A 19,569-nucleotide genomic window follows, 5' to 3' on the forward strand; every position below is an offset into this window, starting at 1 on the left:
CAAATATCTTCAGTATCCTTGCCAAGAAAACTCCAAATGGGATTATAAAGAATAAGAAACAACAACAATAATGAGACAACATACCAACATGTGTTGTATGCAGTCAAATCATTACTTAGGTTTATATCTCTAAATACATATATTAGTAAAAGAAAAACCAGATCAGTAAGTTAGGTGTGCATCTTTTAAAAAACTTAGAAAAACAACAAATCAACCCTCCCCCCAAAAAACATTTTTTTTAAAAACAGAAATCCTGAAAATTGAGATTACTAAACTTGGAAGTTAAAAAAAATGAATTAATAAACAAAACTAGAAACAGATTTTATGGGAGGGAAAAACCAATAAAACAGATAGACCATTGATTAAAAAGAAAGAATAAACCCAAATTAACAGTATCAAAAAGTGAAAAGGATGAATGTATTACTAGGGAAGATAGAATCAATTATTAGAACCTATTTTCTCTAACTTTATGTCAATGAAATTGGCATTAATGAAATGGATGGATAAATTGTTCAGATTAACAGAATTCAAATAGCATATTAAAATTGCCCTATCCTAGAAAAAAAAGAATTTAACCAGCCATAAACTCTCTTAGAAAACCTCCCAGACTAGATATATCAGTTAATTCCACCAAACTTCAAAGAACAATTAATTCCAATACAATATAAACTGAAAAAAAAAAAGTAAAGTAGCTGTTTTATCAAATTCTTCTTGTGATGGAAATTTGGTTTTGATAGGTAAAGTAGAGAAAGAAAAGTATATGCCAATTTTATCAATGAATATTGATGCAAAAATGTAAAATAAAACAACAAAGAGATTGCAGTAATATATCACAAAGATCATACTATAAACATGCTGGGCAGGAATGTAGAGGATTAGTTCAATATTAGCAAACCTATAGGTATAGTTGATTTTACCGATAATAAAAGCAAAAATCAAAATAGATGGAGAAAACAGGTGTTTTTTTTTTTTTAATTAAAGCTTTTTATTTTCAAAAGAAAAAAAGTTTTTTTGACAAAATATAGCACCCATTCCTATTTAATACATCAGAAAGCATAGAAATAAATGGAACTTTTCTTAAAATACGTTTCAACTATCTAAAATGAAGAGAATACATTTATAATGGGAATAAACTTCCCAGTAAAATCAAGCTTGAAGCAAGGCTATCCATCATCACCATTATAATTCAGTATTGTACTAGAGATATGGCAAGTAGACAGGAATAAGAATAAACAATGAGGAAACAAAACTAAAAGTATAACTCTTTGCAGAGTATAATGGTTTATTTATGGGTCCATAGAGAGTCAAAAACTAGCTGAAAACAAGAGCTTCATTCAGAAAGGTAGAATATAAAGTAAATCCATATAAATCATTAGCATTTTTTTTATGTTACCAACAAAACTCAGAAGATTAAGAAATTCCTTTTAAGATAAACTGCAGAGAATTTATAATATGGGAGAGTCTGCCTGCCAAGACTCACAGGAACACTATAAACAGTTACAAAACACTCCATAAAAATAAAAACAAATCTAAATAATTGAAGAAATATTAATTGTTCATTGTTGGACTGAACTAGTATACAATAAAAGAATTATTTTATAGTGCTAGAAAAAAAATAATCCATCTGGAGGAATAACATGTCAGGAATGTCAAGGGAAAATCATTGGGGGGAAAACTAAAGGAAGGGAACCTATCAATAATACATCCAAAGCTATAATCATCCAAACAATTTGGTTTTGGGTAAGAAATATTAATTGGTTGATGGAACAAATAGATACACAATATTAAAAAACTAATGAAATAAATAACTTACAATCCGCTAACCCTAAATATCCCAGCTAGTAAAGCAACAACTCACTATTTGAAAAAAACTTCTAGCAAAGTGGAAAGCTAGTAGGACAAAAACTAGCTAGAAACTAATATCTCACATTGTAGACTGGATTTAAAATAAGCTCAATCACACTGTATTCCAAAATAAGTTGAAAATATTTGTGTGATTTTTAACATAATATAAGCAAATTAGCGGGATGGAGAAGAAATTATTAGATCAACGGGCGGGAAAGAGTTCATGACTACTATACAAGGGCTAGATTCATGGCAGGTAAAATGGAGAATTTTATTTTTTAGATGCATCAGTTTTGTAACAAAATTTGTTACAAAACTGATGCATCTAAAAAATAAGAAAAGCAGGAAACCATAGGGAAGGGGGGGGGGGGGAGAAGAGAGAAATCTTTGGGGCAAGTTTTCTGATAAAGATCTCATTCCTAAAATAGTGTGATTGATCCATGTTTATGAGGAAAAGCTGATAGGAATGGAGAACAGAATGAAAGCTATCTATAGTGAAATTTTAAAAATGCTCTAAAACCATTGCTAATTAGAATAATGTAAATTAAAGCAATTCTGAGACATACTACTTAGAGTAGTTAACATGATAGAAAAAAAACTGACAAAAGTTGGAGGGGCTATGAAAAAAATAATAGTGGTAATACTAATGAAGTATTAGTATTGGGAGCCGCTCCAAGCATTTTGGAAAGTAAATTTGAAATTTTTCCAAAAGGCCCAGCAATATTACTACTATGTTTATATTCCATGGGGGGAAAACACCCACATATACAAAAATATTATAGCAACTCTTTGTGGTGGCAAAGAATTAGAACTTTAGAGGATGCTTATCATTTTGTGCAATGACTTGAACAAGTTATGTTGCATTAATGTAATGAAATCTTAGTGTATTATAAAAAATGATGAAGGAAATAGTTTTAACCAAAAAAACCTGGGAAGGCTTGTATGAACTTAATAAAAAAAGTGAAGTAAGCAGAACCAGGAGAATATATTACATAGCAGTAACAGTGCTGAAAAGATAATGCAGTGATACCACATTTCCAAAAAATCAAGATGAAAAATGCGGTCCACTTCCAGACTGAGAATTGATGTTCTGCGTACATCTTTCCTTTCCTTTTTCTTTTTAGACAGTGAGGGGAAACATGTTTAACATGATTTCTGTGTATAATGAGGATTGTGTTTCTTGCCTTCTCAATGGAAGGAGGAAAATTATTATTTTGTGTAAAATATTTATTTTCAGGTACCTGCATCTGTCATTTCTAATAATATATTTTATTAGTTGCTTTTAAAAATTTATGAAGTCTGATTTCTCTCTCTTTTCCACTCCCCCCAGTATTACTTTCTCAAAGGTAACCAAATGAATATCAAGAACTCTACTGAGTTCTTTAAAGTTATTTATACACAAATTTCAGAGCATCTTATAAGAGTTTTAGTTAAGAACATGTAGATTTTAATTCACAGTTAAATAAGAGATGTCAAGAAATAAAAAAAGGGATGGGAATGGTTCACCAAAGGTATCCATTACTGTCACAGAGATATACCAACACAGATTCCAGGTGGAAAAGAGATTCTCTGTGAATGGTGAGGTCTTCCCGATTATCCTCCTTTCTTCCTGTCATTGTACAGCAAACTCCAAAACATTGCAAGGTCCCTGCAGAAATCTATATTCTGAAGACTTTGCTTGATGTCCTTCTCACAGGAAAGACCAAGTGAATGAAGAATTTGTTGCACAGATTACAATATGTATCTGATTGGAAGGTATCGTTGAGCAAAACTTCTTAAACTGTGGGTCACTACCCCATATGGGGCCACATAATGAAATGTGGAAAGTCCCAACAAATTTGCCAACAGTGAAAAATATCAAATATTCTGCCAAGATCTAATAGTTTTTTATATAAAAATAAACAAACACATCCATCTCATTAGTATGCACAGTTACTTTTATCTTTAATAAATGGTATATATGTACCAGAAAAATTGTTTTTAAATAAGTTTATCTTATTCATCATCATAAGTTTTTGATTTGTATACCTATTTTATGTAACTATATATCTGGAGTTGTCACATAAAAATTTCTTGGACAAAAAAAGGTCACATGTAGAAAAAGTTTAAGAAGCCCTGCTCTAGAGTGCTTGTGCAACAATATGTGTTTCTGAGGCAAAAAATACAAATGGCTGATGAATTAGGCTTATAGTAGAACAGAAAGCTGTTTTAAATTTGGGAAATTGCAAAGCTCTTTAATTGACTCCACATTTTTCATGAAAGCAAGGGTCTGCCTTTTAATATCAACATTTTATAATGTTGCTATATGACAATGAGGCATGGAAGGTGGTACCACATCTAGAACAATGGGGTGTAGCATGAATGAAAGTCACACCATCTGACCAAAGAGCATATTTGAATAGTATCACCAAGAAATTACATGCTTGGAAAGAGGATAGGCTTGTTGATAATGTGGTAGCAGCATTTGGTTGACAAATGGAAAGCCCTTTATATTTTGTGGAGGAAGTAAGGCAAGTGTCCTAAAAGTTTGGGTAGACGTCCACTGTGGTGAACTTTTCAGGACAACTTGAATTATAATTGACCAAGACAAGCAAGTCTCAGTGTTGTGAATAACTTCCAAATTTATGATATTATAAATCTATTTTAATGCCAAGTTTCTTGGGGTTAAAATTCCTTCACAGGTAATTATTTTTAGTGATTTGTCTATTGTTCTTAAGAGAAATTTACTGTAAATATGTGTTTGAGGTTGGAATTAAAACTTAACATTTTAATTTTCCTAACAATTTTTATTGAATAATGATTATTTACTAATATTTTATTGTCTTGTATTTATTACTTGACTATATTAGATTCTGTTTCTGCATCCTTTATTGTCCCAATTGGCATTTTTATCTAATAACAAGAGAGCTTTTTTTAAAAAATACTGATTTTTTTAAACTTTTTAATTTTTATATTTAACTAGGTTTTTCCTTCCTATCCCATTTTATTTATATCCCATTTATTTATATCCCATTTATCCTATTTCCTCCCTATCCCAAAAAATTATCCTTGATTTGAAACCCTTTTTTTTTTTAAGGAAAAAGAGTAGAAAAATATTTTTTAAAATTTTCAATATTTAAAAAAAAATCTGGTGTTGGTTTTTTTTTTTTTTGGGGGGGGGGTGCAATGTCCACATTCCCCAACCTCTGAAAAGAGCAAAAAAGGAAGTATTTTATTATATTCTTTCTTTGGAAACCAGGCTTATTCTTCATGTTTTTGGTATCATTTATTTTTGATTGATTCCAAGTGGATTTTTTTTTTCTATTGGTATTATAATCATTATGTATATTGTTTTATGAGTCACCTTGCTTCTTCACTGTTTTGGTTCTTGTAAAACTTTTTATGATTTTCCTCTTTCATTGTATTCATCCTCTCTTATAGCATATTTATGTCACAATTCTGTTTTGCCATTCCCCACTTTGATGGGTCTACTTTATCACAAAAAGTGCTGCTATAAATGTTTTTTGCTTGTTTATTTTTTTAATATAGTACCATTGTTTTTTGTCTGTGATCTCTTTGAAGTATATACTTGGTAGTTTCAAAAGAATACAGAAAATGTTATCACTTCATTTGCAAAAATCAGAAATACTATCTAGCATGCTTTTTTTTTTAGCAGCTAATTCATAGTAACTCCCCATGATACATTAATGTGACTTTGTTTCCATTACCCCAGCAACATTGACTTATACTTTCTTTAACAGAATTTAATTTAGCTTTTGAGTTGTGATTAAAAACATGATTTTGGAGGATGTGAGAGTGACGCCTTAAAATTGTTTTGATTTTCTTTTGTCATTTATGTCTTAAGGTCAGTTGTTCACAGTTCATTTGTGATTGTTTTTTTTTCCTTTGATCATTAAGGAAGCAGATGGTTTGTAATTTTATGTAATATATCATGAAGTGTAGAAGGGTTGAGTCACAGCTTATCAGTTTTCTCCCACATAATTCTTGCTCTTTTTCTTTCATATAATATTGATACATTTTTTAATTCTATGAAATAATCTGTTTTGATTGTTCTTTCTTTAAATTTGCATCTTAATTTGGTTATCTTGAAATTTTTACCCTTTTGAATTATCCTAACCATGGCACATAGGTCATTCCTACAATTAAGTTATTTCTGTTAAAACATCTTTTTAAAAACGTTTTTATATTTTATTTCTTTCCTCTCTCCCCTTCTGCACATACTTTTCTGTACATATGGCTGGCAAGATATTATTCCATGTTTCCTTAAATTGCTTGTGCTATATACATTTGTATCAGGTAGCTATTTTGACCTTGACTTGATAAATGTTGTGAGATGATTCTATACAGCTAGTTTCTGTCAAACTGCTTTATGGTTTTCTCAGTAATTTTTGTCAGATAGTGAGCTCTTTTGCAAAAGTTAGTGTCTTTGTGTTTGTCAAATACTAGTTTACTGTGGTCATTTTCTACTGTGTATTGTTTACCTAATCTCTTCTGCTAATCCACCACTAATTCTTAGTCAGTAGCAAATTTGATGATTACTGTTTTTTTAAGTTTGAGATCTGGAATAGCCAAGCTACTTTCCTTCATCTTGTCTTTTTTAATTCTTTTAATATTCTTGATCTTTTGTTCTTTCGGATGAATTTTATTTTTTTCCTACCTCAATTAAATAATTTTTGATAGTGGCACTTTACAAGTAAATAATTTAGGTGTCATTTTTATATTGACTCAGCCTACCCATGAGCAATTAATATTTTTCCAGTTATAAAAACTGACTTTATATGTGTGAAATATAATTGTGTTCATATATAGTTCCTGGAAGATAGACTCCCAAGAATTTTGTTTACAGTTTTTTAAATGGAATTTCTCCTTCAAGATCTGGTTTGACTTTGTGGCTAATATATAGAAATACTGATGATTTTTTTAATAATTTTTTTCCCCTGGAAGTTTGCTAAGTTGGTAATTAATTCAACAGGTGTTTTTAATTGATTCTTTACCATTCTTTAAGTATCATCTGCAAAGATTGATAATTTTGTTTTGTCATTGCCTATTCTAATTTCTTCAATTTTTTTTCTTATTGTTATATTTAGCATTTCCAGTACAATATTGAATAATAATGGTGAACGTGGGGAGGCTTCTAGTTTATCTCTATTACAGATAATGCTTACTGATGATTTTAGATACTTAATATTTTGAAGAAAGCTTCATTTATTCCTGTGCTTTCTCGTGTTTTTAGTAGGAAAGAATGGTTGTAACTTTTTCTACATCTATTGAAATAATCATGATTTTTACTGTTTTTGTTCCTGATTTGGTCAGTTATATGTATAGTTTTCCTGAACTAGTATCGAATTCCTGGTACAAATCTAGTTAGGTTAATGTATGATCCTTGTGATATATTTCTGTCATCAGCTTCTGGTTTCAAGTTGATGTTTTTTCGTCCTATTAAATACTCTATCTTTTAATTTTTTTAAATGATAAATGGATGCTATGTTTTATCAAATTATATAAATGACAATTTTTGTTCTTTTAATTTGTAGGATCTTAGTAAGCTATTAGATAAGATAATTAGATAGTAAGCTATTAGATAAGATTCCAAGCTATTAGATAAGAATACCTTCTATTGGAATGTTAATACATTGATTAAAATGTTAACTTTTTAGTTGAACACATCCTCTTAAGAGTACTGAAAAGACTCTATTGACACAGATTGTAGCTTTAAAAATCACCATGTCTGGGGCAGCTAGATGGCACAGTGGATAGAGCACTAGCCCTGGAATCAGGAAGACCTGGGTTCAAATGTGACCTCAGACACTTAACACTGTCTAGCTGTGTGACCCTGGGCAAGTCACTTAACCCCAATTGCCCTTCCCCCAAAAAAATCACCATGTCAAGCAGTTGCTTTTGGGGGTGCAAAATAATGAAGAATCACAATCAGATAATGAAATTCAGTTGATGAGAAGAGGTTATAAGGATTTTGTCACTGATATCTCTGCAACAGAATTCTCTTTGTGCAATCTCAAAAGAGTAGATTACAACTTTTTGAAAGATTGTTCATGGACTAGTTTGGAGTTATAGGGAGGCAGTGCCAGTGTATGGACTCAGAAATGGACATAATTGAAATAGGTTAGAAAGGAAATTGAGAACATAGTTTTAGAAAAGCATAATTCACAATCATATTGTATATATTAATCACAGAACAAAGATTTGGGACCTTTAAAAGTCTCAGGGGAGAGGAGGAATAAGGACAGGGTCCTAGAAGGAAGGAGAGGAGCTAGGGAGAGTTAAACTCAAGTGACAAGATGTGTAATGAGATGGTTGAGACTGTCTTAAATATGCTAACAAGATACTGGCAAAATTGACTTTCAGTTATATGTGATTATGATAAAATAGGAACAGGTTCTGCTCATTTTAACATTTACAGAATGAGCTGGTGTAGAGTAACCATCATTCTCTACTCTTTAAATTGTTAAATCTGTCAAAGTGAGTGGGGCCCTACCTATACAGGAGGGATTCTTAGAGACTGGTGTTAAATATTTAAAGGCCAAATCCAGAGATCCTTTTTAAAGTGCCTAGAAACTGGAAGTGAAATACAATGTTGGTTACCAGATCACAATAGTGGAGATCAGCTATAGGGTACTTGCTCCTTACTGGGGCTTAACTCAAACATTCTCCTCTCCCCCAAACAAATATGACCCAGTGTCATTTGTAGTATGGGGACTGAAGGGACTGTTAAAGTGGAAGGCTAGGGACAAAGAATAAAAGATAATTTTAAAATCTCAGGGGCTACCACTCCTATCAAAAACCCTATCCTCCCCTTAAGGAATTTGCATTCTTCCTTTTTTTCTTTTTTCTTTTTTTGAGGGAGATAACTTCCACTCCAAACCACCCATTGATATCCCTGTGGGTTTCAGCCAGCCAATTCAAGTCGCCATTTCTCCAATTTAACCTTCACAAATGTGAAAAACAAACAAATGCCCATCCATTTCTCACGTCTTTGAAAAGTAATGCACCTTCATATTTAACCTATATCAGATTACTCGTGGAAGAGGGAGGTAAAAATGAATGCTGAAAACTATCTTTTAAAAAGTAATGGACCTTGCTAATGTAGGAATTTTATTCTGAATTTTAAAATTATGAATTAAGGATTTTTTTTTTAAATGGGGAAGGTAGGAGTGGTAGTTTAATAAGATTAGGGGGGAAAGTAATACAACAACAAATAGACCCGTGTTCAGGGTTGTTAACACAGATTGGGGAGATGACATTATTGATGATGAACTGGTCTTTCTTTAGAGGACTTAAAAGTTACCAGCAAAGAAGCTCGTTGGCAGCAAAATAAAGAGGTATACGTGTTCTAATTGAAATCTTGGAAGGCTATATTTTCACATAGTAGGTGGCCCACATTTGGCTATGGGAAAATAAAGGTCAAATGCAGACTTAAAGTTCAATTTAAAATTAATGATTTTGTGTCACTTTATGATCAATTGTCATGAATATATAGATGAATTAAATGAATATACAGATGGAGAATTATTTGAACTCTTGAAAATACAAACTCTTGAAAAAAAATATTGTTTATTAACAAATTTGTGCTTTTTCTATAGCTTATGGAAGTAACAGGGAAAAACCAAGATGAGTCCATAGTGGCCCTGCATGATTGCAATGGCGATGTGAACAGAGCCATCAACATATTACTGGAAGGGAATTCAGATACGGTAGGTATTAGTTTAAAAATGTTGGGGGGAAAAATAAATAAAATGTTGGGGTGTTTGTAGTTGGGATTTTATAATATATAGTGAAATTTTATCATTATAAATGCAAGTACAGTAGAATTTGTTCATTCTTTTTTAGTTTTAATCAAATTATGTTTCCTGGGGTTAGAGTTTTAATAGATGACTTTTGGGTTATTATCTAACTTTGTTTCAGTTATTGAGATAAATAATTCAAATCTTATTAGATAACACTCTGCCATATTGGGTTTCCCCTCCCAAAATGAATTGTACTTTTTCTCCCAACTTTCTCCTTATTTTCCTCTACAGCAAATGAATCATTTCAAAATAATAATATCTTTTGTGATACTGAAGAATCCTGATTTTATACACTTAAGAGTAGCTGTTTCTTTAACTTAAAAAAAATTTTTTTTTGGCCTTTTTCCTGATAGTTAAGGGAATATTTGAGTCACCAGAAATTTATTCCAATATTATCTTAATTATATGATTATACATTATGAATGAGTTTGTGATAGAATTTTAATTCCTTTTTCTTAGTTGAATCAAAACTGAAAGTGTAGCAAAAGTAACCAATTATATATATGGAAAGGAAATTCTTATGTGCAACTGAGTGTATCAGTGTGATCACCCCTTGGACTGTTGAAAATATATAGAGTTTATTCTATCTCATTTCAAAAAGCAAAAAAGTAGAAATCTGAATGTGAAAATGTATTTGTAGGTGAATTCAGAGTTAAGTGTATGGGGATCAAGTGGTAATGGGCAGGTGGTTGTGGTTTAAGTGGAAGAGTTTCTCTTAGGAAATCTGTTTAAATTTAAATAAAATGATTTATCATATTGACTCATACAATTAATAACTACATGATCCTGGACAAGCCACTTCTGTCTGCCTCAGTTTCCTCATGTGTAAAATGGGGGGAACATTATAGTACCTACCTCACAAGGCTATTGAAAATAAAGTAAAATATTTATAAGCACTTAGCTGATCTGAAAGTGTATGCAGTTAAAAACAGTAACAGTCATGTTTCTTCTTTTCTTCCAATAAGTTTTTTTTTGAAGAAGCTTAATACATAGTTAAATAGCTCTACTTTTGTAGCTTTCCTTTACACAAGAAATATGCAAGTCTTCCTAGGTTTTTCTGAAACTTTCCTTTTCATTATTTCTTATAATAATGTAACATTGCCTTTGTATACCATAATTATTCATAATTCTCCAGTTGATGTCTATCCTTTTAGTTTCTAATTCTCTGTTACCATGTTTAATTTTATAATTAAATATATAAATGTTTGTACATGTAGGACTTTTTCTTACTTTGATCTTCTTTGGATCTTAGACTTAGTAGTGTGTGGGACAGCCTAAAATAATTCAAATAGGAATCTAAGAGCCAGAGCAGAAAGTAGTTTATTGAATTCCTGTAGGAATTGGGTGTTACCATCAACCAGGATTTTCTAGTGAAGGGAAGCCAAGCACAGGCAGCAAAGCAGGGTTTTTATACCTTGGAACAACTTTACTACATCTTAAGCCCCAGGTATCCCTGAATTAGTATCAGGGTTCACAATCTATTCTGAAACCCCCTCCACTCTGAGGATATAAGAACAGAGGAATTGTAAATTACAAAGTGATTTGTACAAAATTAAACAAGTATACTAGTAAGGTGAGTGAGATTCCTGGAACTGTAGCCCCAAACCATGGCAGGGGTCAGTTTTCTGAGAAGGTCTCATTTGCATCCCACTTAATCCCTCCTCTTTTTTGTGTGTTTAAGGACTTCTCTCACCATTCTGGAAGTAGTTTCTCAAACTTTATATCTATTTTGCCCTCAGGACTTCCCTTATCTTCCTGACTTAAGGGCTCCTGTCCTTGATTCCCCATTAATTGGATGGTACAGGATGTGAATCTTTATTTCTCATTACATAGCCAGTCCCTCCTCCCTAGGAGCTTACATTCTTTTGGGAGAAAATAAACTCTACCTTTGACTGTCTCTTGATGTTCTTGTTAGTTTTTGTTTTCTAATTTAAGTTACATTTCTTCTATTGAATTTTCATAAGTGTGAAAAACAAATGCCCATCTACTTCTCACAGTCTCACTTTTTTCTTTTTAGTAATTTGGTTTCTACATCCTTTTCTAACCCCTCACGTTTGGCCAGTTTTTTATATCCCACTTCATAAAAGTCTATTAACCCCTGCACAAATCTTTTACACAGTGGTTAATTAATCCCTGAATTCTCTGCTAATTCTTCTGATAGGATCCTAGGAGTGAAACTACTTCTAATTACAGCACATGTTGTTCTTCTTCTGCCAATAACCTCTCTAGTCATTCTATTTTTCCATGTCATTCTCTAGTGGCAGCTAACTATTCTGCTTTTCTTTTACTGCGTCTCTGGTGTAACTTATCTAATAATATTTACTTACTAGAGTAGGAATAGCCCAAATCCCAAACTAGATTTCTTTTTTTTTTTTTTTTTTTTTTTTAATTATAATAACTTTTTATTGACAGAACCCATGCCAGGGTAATTTTTTTTTACAACATTATCCCTTGCACTCACTTCTGTTCCGATTTTTCCTCTCCCTCCACCCCCTCCCCTAGATGGCAAGCAGTCCTATATATGTTGAATATGTCGTACTATATCCTAGATACAATATATGTGTGCAGAACCAAACAGTTCTCTTGTTGCATAGGGAGAATTGATTCAGAAGGTAAAAATAACCTGGGAAGAAAAACAAAAATGCAAACAGTTTACATTCATTTCCCAGTGTTCTTTCTTTGAGTGTAGCTGCTTCTGTCCATCATTAATCAGTTGAAACTGAATTAGGTCTCTTTGTCAAAGAAATCCACTTCCATCAGAATACATCCTCATACAGTATCATTGTTGAATATATAATGATCTTCTGGTTCTGCTCATTTCACTCAGCATCAGTTCATGTAAGCATCTCCAATCCTCTCTGTATTCATCCTGTTGGTCATTTCTTACAGAACAATAATATTCCATAACATTCATATACTACAATTTACCCAACCATTCTCCAATTGATGGGCATCCATTCATTTTCCAGTTTTTAGCCACTACAAATAGGGCTGCCACAAACATTTTGGCACATACAGGTCCCTTTCCCTTCTTTAGTATCTCCTTGGGGTATAAGCCCAGTAGTAGCACTGCTGGGTCAAAGGATATGCACAGTTGATTAACTTTTGGGGCATAATTCCAGATTGCTCTCCAGAATGGTTGGACCGAACTAGATTTCTAGCCTTGAATTCATCAAAACAATAACAGTTATTTATAATCCTAAGAGATGTCATCTCTCAGTCACAAGTTTTATTAATCAGGTTTTAAATCCTATTCCATGTGCCTATAGAGCAAGAAAATAATAGATTATATTCATTAAACAATGAGACCCATGATGCACTTAATAAATATTAGATAATTTGATGAATAGGTTTTGAAATAACTATTTTTAGAGAATTTGCAGTTAACCATAAATCTAACAAACTTCTCTTAGTTCTTTGCATTGCTTAAGTGGTAGAACCTTTGATGTAAGCATCACAAATGACCTTGCCTTAAAATTACTACAGGCTTGAAAAATAAAAACAAACATTCAGTTACTAACACCATGTAAATGTAAGCTATTCCTTTAAACAATAGAAGCAGTTAATGCTAACATAATTTCATTTAACTGGCAAGCGGGGTGGCAGAAGCTGGGGAAGGGATGAGCTCCAGTGAATGGGTTTGTTCTCTCACTTATAAGAAGCAGCCACAACCAGGGTTTTACATTTTTTTATTTTACATTATTAAAACTGTCCATTTTGTTTTCTGTGATGCTCTCTATATCTTGTTTGATAATGAAGTATTTTCTTTATAACATGATCATTTGGGTCTTATCTTGGAATATAATAGGAGATGTGGATATAAATTTCTCAGATCCTGCTGCTTATTTTTTCACAACTTTTTGTCAGATAGTGATTTCTTACCCTAATAGGAGCCTTTGAGTTTATTGAACATTAGATTGAATTTACTTTTATATGTTCTATACTTTTTTCCCCACACTGATCATTCTGAATTTGTCAATACTAAATTATTTTCATGATTTTATAGTTTGAGATATAGTATTGTTACTTGCCCTTTCATTCTACTTTTTCCATTATTTCCTTTGGGATTTGTGGCTTTTTGTCCCTCTAGATGAATTTTACTATTTTTTTCTAGTTAGATAAAATTATCTTTTGGTAATTTTATTGCTGTAACCCTAAATAAGTAAATTAATTTAGATAGTATTGTCATTTTTATCATATTGCTCCAGCTTGCCAGGAGTAATGAATACTTTTCTAATTATTTTGTTCTTCCTCTATTAGCATAAAGAGATAGTATTTGTATATTTAGAGTGTAGATCCTATGTATTTTATACATTCTGTATTCTAAATGTAACATTTCTCTTTCTATTTCTTTTTGCTAGGTTATGCTATAGAAATACACACATATATGTATATTATATGTTATAGAAATTCTGTCTATTTTATGTGTTGTTATTTTTTAATCCTTCTACTTTTATGAAGTTTAATTGTTCCAATTTATTTTTAGTTGGCTCTCTAGGTTTCTCTAAGTATATTGTCTTATCTACAGAAAGCAAATTTTTCTCTTTTTCTTTGCTTTCTTCATGTCCTTTCCTTGTCTTATCTATTACTTTTTGTTAGTATTATCTTAAAACAGTGGTATTGTGTACAATTGTGTAATTCTGTGTGAATATGATTTACTAGATTTTACCTGGAATCCAGATATTAAACAGGGCATATATAATCTGCATTTTTCATACAGGTAATTAATTTGAGGCTATTGTTGCTTAACTTAATTGCTTGCCTAAGGTACACAGTGAGCAATAGAAATGGCGGGACCTGAACCTTGGTATTTGGGGTTCCTAGTCTTTTATTTGTTTTATATCAAAATACCTCATGGTATTAAGAGTTTTGTGCAAATCTGGGTAGTAATCCACTACTTTGCTAGGTGAAAAGTGAGTGGTTTTTTCATGCCTTAGATATTAATATAGAAAAGAAACCCTTGGTTAGAAAATGAACATTCAAGATAGGAGAAAATTTAAAATAGATGAGTTGTTATGTTGGGTGTTGAACTAAGAGCTTTCATTGCTTTATTGCTATTTTTATGGGGAAAGATAACAAGTTTCATTTAGTTTTGAACATTTAATTTATTTTCTTCTCTGCAACTAGACTTCATGGGAGACTGTAGGTGGTAAAAAGAAGAGTATTGGAAAAGAGAGTTCAGAAAATAAAGAAAATAGAGAAAAGAGAAATGATAAAGAAGCAAGTCGTGTACGCGGCAGCAATAATCGGCGGGGAAGAGGTGGCAGTCGTGGCAGAGATTGTAAGTGCAAATCTCCCTTTAAATCTCCTACTCCCCCCAAATAGCATTTCCAACTTTTTGAAGCTAAAAAAGGGGATGTTTGAAAAATGTAGCATCAATACTGACCAACTAACTTCTAGCCAACATCAATTCCATCTTGTACTTTTGGCTTTTATGTTTTGTTCCAAAGTATTTTGAGGGATACATTTTCTCATTGTAGAGAACATTGTATTCTTTTCTTTTTGGACTGAATATTATTATATTAGATTTTTTTTTAGATTCAGCATATTTTATTAAGACTTAATAAAGAAGTTTGTTACTGTGGAATCTTCATCTAGTAAATATGAAATTAAGAATAGTATTGGGAAATATTTTTCTTTTGCTTAGAATTCATCCTCAGAAAATTCATCTCTCTCATATGTTACAATTTTCTTCAAGGATGAAATTATCTTCCATACATGAATCTGAAGACTCTATTTGGCATTTGGCATAACTTTGATACTCTTTTAACTTTTGTGCTGCCCCAGCTTCATCTGGCTATATTATATGAAATAATTACATATTATTTGTAATATTGTTGTTTGTTATGTTGGCAATTTTTTTTATATTGGACAGTTACCAAAGAATGCATTCATTTCACAGGAAAAGGAAGGGACTTTGGATTGGACAAGAGTCAAAAAGTAATGGATCAAAATGATTAATTTATGACACTTTTTTCTTATTCCTGAAATCTGATTTGGTAAGGAAGCAGGAATGTTTAGCTTTTGGCATTATGGGTTTGGGATTTTTTTTATTTAAAAAAATTTTTGTTTTTCAGTAACAGAATATTTTATCTGCACTAAACTTCTTTTAGATTCTCTGTCCTCCTTCAGTGTTTCAAAATCCTTACATTGAAATCATGTATGAAAAGACCTGACAAAGAAAGTTGAATACTTTGTAATTCTTCTTCCATAGTTAGAAGTGAAGAGAATGGAGTTGACTGCAATCCAGGGGACAGGCCTTCAGATCGTGGCAAGCGTGGTCGTGTTAGAGGTAAGACTTAAAAAATAGAAGAGAAAGTGAAAAGAAGTTATGAGTTACATTGTATTTTGTTTGAGGAATCCATTAAAAGAAATTTGGCTTTTTGCGTTCTCTAGGACTCTTATTTCTTACTGTTTTAAGAAATCTATTAGTCTTGGCCTGATTATCAGAAACATTTAGCCCCATTTTTGAGTTAAAAGTTATAAATGTTAAGCTTCACCAAATGTAATACGTGATATTTTAATATATAGTTTAACTATGGGATTCTTCCTAAAAGTAAAATTAATTAGATACCTGGCTATCTTCAAAACAGTTTTTTAGAAGAGAATGATTCTTTTTTCCTTTGAATGTTACTTTTAGAAGATACTCTTAAGAATGGAGGAAGAGTTTTTTTCTTAGAATGGTGAATGGTTGTAATAAAAATAAATATCAAGGAAAGGAAGAGAAATGACAGATCTTTTTTTAGATTTAGAGCAAGGCAAATTACTTACAGAGCATTTCTTATAAGCCTATTTTTCAAGGTACTATGCGTAATTGGGAATACAAAGACAAAATGAACTAGCCATTTCCTTCTCAAGCATCTTACGTTCTTTCAGAAAGAGATTTATAGATGTATAGAAAATGTACACTAATTTTTGGGAGATAGAGGGAATTATGTAGCAATTATGTTGATCAGAAATGGCTTCAAGTAAATAGTGATGTGTGAGGTGCATTTTGAAACTTAGAAACTTCGAAAGAGAGATGTTGAGGAGAGAAAGCGTTTCAGGTATGGGGGTCAATTAAAAGGCTTAAAGATAGGAAAAGGTGTGTTCAATAGGAGAATAGTAAGAAAGTTAGTTTGGTTGGAACATAGAATAAATGAGTATTATGTGATAAGGCTACAAATATTCTGTAATAAATCCTAGGGATCCGCAATTTATTGAGTAGAATAGTGATATGGTTAGACTAGCTCATGGAAAATAATTTTGACAGCTGTGTGGTAAATAGATTCAAGTAGAGGAGAGAGAGATAAATGAAGTAGGGAGACAATTAGAAGGCTATTAAAAACATCTAGTTGGGAGATGAGTAGAATCTGAACTAAGAACTGGGAATAGAAATGACTGTGTTCTGGATGTAAAAGCGAGATACATACCACTAATTTTTTTTTTTTTTCAGAGAATACCTTTCTATTTTCAAAATAATGCAAAGATAGCTTTCAGCTATCTACCCCTGCAGAACTCCAAGTTCCTCTTCCTTCCAAGCAATCCAATAAGGTTAAACATATACAACTCCCTTAAATATAACTGCATGTTAATCATGCTGCACGAGATAAATCAGATCAAAGTGGGGGGAGGGGGGGAGAACAGTGGGGAAATGAGAAGAAAAACGAGCAAACAACAACAACAAAAAAGTGAAAAATACTATGTTGTGATCCACATTCAGTCCCCATAGTCCTCTTTCTAGATGTGGATACCTCTATCACAAGTCTGTAGGAATTGGCCTGCATCATCTCATTGCTGAAAAGAGCCAAGTCCATCAGAGATGATCATGACATAATCTTTCTTGACTATGTACAGTGTTCTCTTAGTTCTACTCACTTCCCTTAGCATCAACTCATATAATTCTCTTCAGGCCTTTCTGAAATCATCCTGCTAATCAAAACTATATTAAGGCTATCTATGAATTCTTTTGACTGAAATTTTATTTTCTATGATAAGAAATTCTAGACAAAAATAATAATTCTAAGCAGTTTTGTTATTTTCTTTGTTATAGTGTTAAGATTTTTTATACTGTTATGCTCTTTGGAGGGATATACTTTATTCCATAGATTCTCTCTCTGCATCCTATCTTCAATGAGTTCAGTTTGTTTTACTTGCATATAGTGAGTATATATTAATTTGTTATTATTTTTTGCTTCTCTTCTTTTAGGCTGTCCTATATATTTGTGTTTCTTCGTGGGGCTTGCTATTGCAGGTTCAAGTTTTTAAATTCTGCTTATTTTTGCTATGTAGGTCATAAATTCTGATCTCATAATTCACATTTCTCTTCTGAACTCTGGAACCGCATATTGTAGTTCCTTGTTATTAAATTTTATAGGATCCTCTTTTTTGTTTATTGTTGGATCATTTTCGTTTCTTTTGCCTGAACATATTTATTAGATCTGGAAGCTATATTTTCTTCTGGAACTGTTTTTCCTGTTGATTTATTTGTTGATGTTCAACATCTTTTGAGTTTTCATCCTGAAATCTTTGGTATTTTTTCTCTTGTTATTTTTTTCATCACTTGCTTTCTGACTCCCTCCCCTTTGTCTCCTTGGAGACTGGATTCAGTGCCTCTCATCTCATCTAGGGCTATGAAGTTTCTTTATTTAAGGCCCACAAAATAAAGTTTTTGTTTTTACTATAGTCTGGCCCTCCAACAGTCTGAGGGACAGTGAACTGGCCCCCTATTTAAAAAGTTTGAAGACCCCTGGTCTAGGGTATGTAAGCAGCAATTGAGTTTTTGAGGGTTTTTATTTCTTTCTAGTCTCTTATTCTTTTTTTTTCTTTCTTTCTCTCTCCATCCCCACTTCGTTTCTTCCCCTCCTCCTCTCATTGTCCCTCCTATGTCTCTTTTGAATGAAATATATTTCTGTCCCAGCTCTGTCCAACTGTTTTTCACCAGTTAGATAATAGTGAGCTTCAAATGTCAGATTTCCCCCCACATCTTCCTCTCTTTAAATTTATTACCTGAAATTATCTGAAGTCATTTTATATCAACATGTTTTATAAAAGCAAAGAATTAAAAAGGAGTATTCAACAATTGGGCATAAATGTAATGGAATAGAACTGTACTCAAAGAAATAATAAATGATGCATTCAGAGAAGCACAGAAATATTTATATGAACTAATAGAGTGAAATAAGCAGAGAAAACGATACATATTAAATAAATCAATGTAAACAAAAAGACATCTAAAAATGAATATTAATATTTTACTTCTACTCTAATTCTGTCGATTTCTTTTTCTCTTGGGCAAACTTATTTCACCCCTGATCTTATTTGGAACGCTGCTTCTAGTTTATCCCCATTATAGATGATGCTTACTGATGTTATTAGGTAGATGCTATTTATCATTTTAAGGAAAGCTCCATTTATTCTAGTGTTCTCTAGTGTTAATAATAGAATAAATGTTGGATTTTGTCAAATGCTTTTTCTGCATCATTGGCATAATCATATGATTTCTCTTGTTGTTGTTGATTGTATCGTTAATTATGCTGGGGAAAAGTACTGATATTAAATCAGTTTGTCATTCCTTATATTACTTGATCATAGTCACATGTAGCCGTTTTGGCACTACTGTGCTCTTCTAAGTTTATTCTTTGATCTTCCCTATCACCATAGTATAACTCTGCCTTTTTTAAGGTGAGGTATCAGGGAACTTGACTTGATGTTGAGCTCTAGTTCTGTAGTGCTCTTACTGCTGACTTTTTCTGGAGGGTAGGCTTCCTTTTTGACTTGGACTTGGGGACCTCCCCTTTGAGCAGCTGCTACTGCAGGGGTGGCATTGTTTTGGACCTAGCCCCACTTTTCACCCCAGTGAGACAGACCTTTCCTGCTATGCTGATAAGCTACTTCTCTGTAATGTTCTTGGTAGTTTTTCTTGAGGTCTCTGAGTAGCCTT

At 32.2% G+C, this 19,569-nt stretch overlaps 1 protein-coding gene across 14 annotated transcripts in view; it reads left to right on the plus strand.

The window, feature by feature from the left end:
* The window catches only part of UBAP2 (ubiquitin associated protein 2), a 123,975-nt gene that overhangs the window by 42,247 nt on the left and 62,159 nt on the right, over positions 1-19,569 (plus strand). For all 14 annotated transcript variants that reach the window (XM_031937933.1, XM_031937950.1, XM_031937968.1 and 11 more), the window contains exons 4-6: positions 9,444-9,554; positions 14,775-14,928; positions 15,862-15,939. In XM_031937933.1, coding sequence (XP_031793793.1) covers positions 9,444-9,554; positions 14,775-14,928; positions 15,862-15,939 — 343 coding nt within the window. The remainder of the gene's footprint in view (positions 1-9,443; positions 9,555-14,774; positions 14,929-15,861; positions 15,940-19,569) is intronic.

Source organism: Sarcophilus harrisii, chromosome 1 (assembly GCF_902635505.1).
Source record: "Sarcophilus harrisii chromosome 1, mSarHar1.11, whole genome shotgun sequence".
In the NCBI taxonomy this organism is placed as follows: Eukaryota; Metazoa; Chordata; class Mammalia; order Dasyuromorphia; family Dasyuridae; genus Sarcophilus; species Sarcophilus harrisii.